Below are 5409 nucleotides of genomic sequence, written 5' to 3' on the forward strand. Positions count from 1 at the left end.
ATGGCGTGCACAAGGCTGGGAGCGGCACAGGGCAGGAGAGGAACTCTCAGTGAGATGGGGCGGGGCCGGGAAGCCGTCCTAGGAAAAGTGATGTCTCAACTGGGTTTTCAAGGATAAAATAACAGTTTCATTAGATAGGAATGTCTCTGCCCCAGGTGGGCTCAGGCCCTGCTCACTGCAGGAACTCCCAGCTGCCTCTGGACCCTGGCCCCAGCCAGGAATATTTCAGTTACCATGTCCCCTGTTCTTGCCTGGACATTCTTGCATTTCCTGGGCTCCAGCCAAAGGGAAGTACTGAAGGCTCATGAGTCGACAGACACAGATATGAGTTCCAATCCTCATGCAGTGATGAAGTCTATTACTCCTTACGTATACATTCTTTGAGACTCAGTTGCCTTCTGTGTAAACAGTCAATAGTAACACTGTCTACCTAAAGAGGACAATGTAAGAAATGACACAGGCAAAGCCCGGGTGCACGCCTGCCCGCCAATCACAGTGAGCTGTTATTTGGAAATAGGTGTGTGCCTCCTCCTTAGCAGGAGTCTGCCTTCCTCGCCGTGCCATCCTTTTTGCTGTTGCTGGCAAGGATGACCATGAATCCTGACGTACGATGGGCTTGAGGAAAGCACTGTGGGCTACAGATTCAGAGATCAGTCTGAGCCCCAGCTCTGCCACTCACTGTCTGAGCTACCTGGGGAAGTCCTTGAACTTCTCCAAAGCTCACTACCCTTTTAGACCCTGTCAACTCCAGCCCATACCCAGCTTTTGCAACAAACTTCAGTCTCCTGGAGATCTCTCTGGCACAGGGCTGGGAGAAGGGGACACCTGGCCGTAGGCCTGCCGGCAGCTCTCTTCCTGCTGGCAAGTGTTTAAAGAGGATTTTTTTTTTTTTGAGACAGGGCTGCCCAGCTGGAATGCAGTGGGTCAATCTCAGCTCACTGCAGCCTTTAACTCCTGGGCTCAAGTGATCCTCCTGCCTCAGCTTTCCTGAGTAGTTGGGACTACAGGCACATCCCACTACACCCAGCTAATTTTTAAATTTTTGTAGAGATAGGGTCTAACTATGTTGCCCAGGTGGGTCTTGAACTCCTGGCTTCAAGCAACCTCTCCCCACCCACGGCCCCACCCTGTCCTTACAGCTTCCACCATGACTCTCGTTTCTAATGGATGGCTGCAGAGACTGGCAGTCTCCCTGCAGCTGTCGGTCTGGGCCGGCCAGCCTGTCGCAGCCTGGCTCTTACCTCCTTTCCTGCCTGCTCTGTTGCCCAGGGCGGGTCCTGTCCCCAGCGTCCGCTGCCTCCTCTCCTCTGGACAGCCCTGCTCGCGACCCCACCCTGTCTCGCTCCACACTGCTCCATCAGCTCACTTTCCCCCCTTCCTTGGCAAGGGTATTTTGGCTTTGCTGTACCACTTCCAGAACCAAGCTTGAGTTCTACCTCTTGTCCTGCACTGGCTAAATCCCAAAGGCCTGGGCTGCCCTGCGGGCACCTCCCGCCTCCCTCACAGACACACTCCCGCTCGGAGGAATGAACGAACCGCTCCCGCTGGTACAAAGACCCTCATGACATGTAAGGGGCTCTTCCTTTCTTCAAAGAGATGAGGGTCCCTGCCCCAAATTGGGTCAGGGACACGCTGCCAGAAGTTCTTTCTCAGGTTTTAGTGGTTACTTGGCCCCTTCTCAGCTTCTTAGAAAGGTTTTTAGTAAATCTATGATGGGAAGACATGAATCTATTTATTTTATAATTATTGTTTTGAGACAGATTCTCGCCTGTCACCCAGATTAGAGTGCAGTGGTGAGATCTCGGCTCACTGCAACCTCCGCTTCCTGGGTTCAAGCAATTCTCCTGCCTCAGCCTCCTGAATAGCTGGGATTACAGGCGCACGCTACCATATCCGGCTAATTTTTGCATTTTTAGTAGAGATGGGGTTTCACCATGTTGGTTAGGCTGGTCTGGAACTCCTGACCTTAAGTGATCCACTTGTCTCAGCCTCCCAAAGTGCTGGGATTACAGACGTGAGCCACCACGCCCGGCCGGCATGAATCTAAAAGTCACAATAGCAGTTCTCTCCCATGGTTACTCGGTGCCGGCCTTCTTCAATCCTCAGCCTCATAAGGTGTGTGCTCTGTCATCCACACTTTATAGATGACAAAACGAGGCCTAACACTTTGTCTAAAGTCAGACAGAGCTGTGCTTCTAACCACCAGATTCATGATCTCACTGATCCGGATGAAATTCTCCACCCACTACTTCACCTTCACACACAGAACCGGACCCACCCACAGGCTGGGGCAGGGATCCTTAATACCAGTATGTGGTTGGCCCAAGCTTTCTGCCTCGTTTGGGGACCGGAAGGTCTGGGGTTTCCAGAAGCTGACGTGCAGTCCCTCCTAGCTCAGGAGGCAGCTGCTCCACCCTCTCCTCTAGTTCTATCTGTAACACCCCCATCCCCCACACACCTCTCCTGCCCTTGCTGGCACTGGCTTTCCCTCCCACTCTCGCTGAGATCTGGGATGGCTCCCCCAGTCAGTGCCTCATGAAGTGGACAGGAGGCGCCACTCTGGAGAGGAGATGGCTAGACCGATTCCCGGCCCCCTAACACTTCTATTCTGAGACAGTGCCCATGCCAGCAGAGCCAGTGTAACCTGACTTCCTAGACCTTCTGGCCCCCCTTCCTCCTCACCTGGTGTCATAGTCGTTGGAGTTCCTATCAAACTTGTAGGTGGGTGGGAAGAGCAGGCGGCCCTCCTGGAACTCCCGGAGCAGTGGGTCATGTTTCTTGGCAATGCTGAGCTGCAGACAAAGTCACAGTCCCCGTCTCCCTCTAGTCTCGACCCAATGGCCCAGCACCACACTCCATTCAGGGGATCAGCACATGCCGCCACACACGGGGCAAGAGTCAAGCAATGCCACTCCACTGCCTCACCGCCCCAGCGACTCCTCACAGCCCGCCCCCACCAGAAAGCAGGTGAATCCTTTCAGAAACATTACCAAGGCCTAGGGGAGGCAGCTGTCTGCCGTTTCCCACTCCTTAGACTGCGGGGACCCAACTTGGAATTCCATCTCTAGTGGAGGTCACTAGCAGACATGTGTCAGAGGGGAACCTGGGGGAGCCAGGGTCCTCCAAAGGGTCATCTCACCCTCCAGGAAGGAAACGAGGCTGGGGACGGGAAAGACAGACGACAGGGATACGATGGACTGATGCGTGATGGCGCCTGGTGCAAAGCCCTTCTGGTTCCCTATTCTTCTTCTTTTTTAAATAATTCATTTCATGCTCTGCATCTGGCTCCCTATTCTAAAGCACACCCAGGGGCTGTTACCCTGGCTCTTCCATGTGAAGATCAGGCACCAGAAGGTGTGGCTGCCTCACCCCTGGACGCGAAGCCCTGCTAGACAGCCTACCCCACCAGACCGGGGCAAAGGAAAACAGCGGCGAGGGCATCTAGCAACAGTCTGCACAGCTCACATGGCTCCCACCGTGGGCCCAGATCACCCCCTGGGGCCCTCCCCTCACTTGATACCTGGTCCTTCTCCCACAGGCCACTGTAGCACCGATTTTTAATGGATTCTCGAACAAAGTGCAACCCAAAGTCCTCGATCCGAAAGTTCATGTCTCCAAACCAGATAATGAGGCTTCAGAAAAAAAGGAGGGCAGCCTGAGGATTTGTGATAAAGTCAGGGAAGGGAGATCACCAGGTGGCTCAGCCTGCTCAACCCAAGGGCTGGTGGGGCACAGAAAGCCCGAGAGGCAGGTGAGGCACCAGGGCACACATGGGTCCTCTGGAACTGTTCTCATGGCTCCTAAACCACCATTCAAACCGAAGAGACCCACCAAAGAGACTGCTCTGGCAAACACAGAGCACGCTGTGGCCCTTGCTTCCTCTCCTCAACTGGTCACGAGGAAAGGCTGATAAGCCCTTCTGGTGACCTCAGGAACCTCAAGGGCTTTGACCTGTTCCCAAGTGTTCAGGGTTTCTAGGCAGGACAGAGGGGCTGGAGGAAGGGGACCCCAGAAAGGCAAAGAGAAGGGAGACAGCAGATGGGCACCAGGGAAGGGGCAGGGAGACGGTGGGAGCCAGAACACTGACTGACACTGGCTGGGGAACCGTGATGGGGCAGAGGACGCTGGCTTGGCTTAGCATGAGGCAGAGGGCGGGGAACAGTCTGCAGAGCCAGGCTCACTCGTGATCCAGGATGTTGGGGATGTCTTGCCCCTCACAATTCTGCATCTCCAGGATCCGGTCAAAGTGCTCCAGCCGCTGGTAATTGTTGGAAATATGGGGAGGCAGGTGGCAGTTGATGATGCTGACATAGTAGCCATAAAGCTTCAGGCAGATGTTGACCCCGCCTTTGTTCCCCTGGTGGAGCAGATCAACAGAAGAGTGGGAAGCAGCTCTGGGTTGGACCACCCGTCTTTCCACATCCTAGACCTGAGGGGAGACAGTCTCACTTCCCACAGGGTCTCCTACGGACAGCAGCTAAGCTTCCCAGGGTGATCTCTCCATGCACAGAGCCCAGCTCGCCTCACCTGGCCTCAGGGATAGCAAGCCCACTCTGAGGCAAAAGAACAAACATGCATTGGGCTGGACAGAGTACCAAGATTCCTTTCACTTCCTTTTTCTTTTGCCCAGCACCACAGTTCCCAGCCCTGCCCAGCTCACGACTCAGACAATAGCTCAGTCCTTACCCAGTACCCAAACAGGCCAGTGGGGGTGGATTTAGTAGACAGAATCTGGATATAAGGCAAATGCTGATACTTGGCAAAGACCAGTAAGAGAATCCCCTGCATACGGACATGGGAGACCTGCAGGAGACAGAGTGAGTAAAGGTCGCTCATTAAACCACAGAGGCCAAGTGCATCCCTTCCAAGCCCCGTGCTAGGGACACTAGAGAGCCCTCAGCTACATGCAGTGTCCTGCCCCAGGGTTTACGATATCCCAGTTTGAATCTCAGAGTTTCAAGCCTTTCCATTCTTCTCCTCAGCTGCCAAATGATACATGCTGGGGACTGAGGTTTTAGATTCTGCTCCTAGGCCTGGGGGTGGCAGGGAGAGAAGAGAAGGCTGCCAGGGCACCCTGCCATGAGGAGAGCACCAACTCTTCAGTCACTGCCCCGTGGATGCCTAGTCCCCTCTCAGAGATGCTATCCTGACATCCTCTGGGTACCCTTAGGCTGCAACCCTGGCTTGCTAGGGCCTCAAAGAGGAAAGAGGGCAGCAGCTAAGGATATCGGCTTTGAAGTTAGATCTGGGTTCAAACCATGGCCCTGATTCTTAGTATTTGACATTGAGGAAGTTTCTCAGTGTATTTTCTCATTGATAAAGCAGGAATCTATCTCATAGACGCTGTGGGGATTATCTGAAAGCTATTATTTTTTGGTTTAAGCATTCTTTTTTTTTTTTTTTTTTTTT

The 5409-nt window shown here is 53.7% G+C and overlaps 1 protein-coding gene across 4 annotated transcripts in view; it reads right to left on the reverse strand.

The window, feature by feature from the left end:
- The window catches only part of INPP5K (inositol polyphosphate-5-phosphatase K), a 23482-nt gene that overhangs the window by 10964 nt on the left and 7109 nt on the right, over positions 1–5409 (reverse strand). For all 4 annotated transcript variants that reach the window (XM_023197925.1, XM_023197926.1, XM_023197928.1 and 1 more), the window contains 4 exons: positions 4687–4803; positions 4182–4357; positions 3521–3632; positions 2683–2792 (listed from right to left, as the gene is read on the reverse strand). In XM_023197925.1, coding sequence (XP_023053693.1) covers positions 2683–2792; positions 3521–3632; positions 4182–4357; positions 4687–4803 — 515 coding nt within the window. The remainder of the gene's footprint in view (positions 1–2682; positions 2793–3520; positions 3633–4181; positions 4358–4686; positions 4804–5409) is intronic.

Source organism: Piliocolobus tephrosceles, chromosome 16 (assembly GCF_002776525.5).
Source record: "Piliocolobus tephrosceles isolate RC106 chromosome 16, ASM277652v3, whole genome shotgun sequence".
In the NCBI taxonomy this organism is placed as follows: Eukaryota; Metazoa; Chordata; class Mammalia; order Primates; family Cercopithecidae; genus Piliocolobus; species Piliocolobus tephrosceles.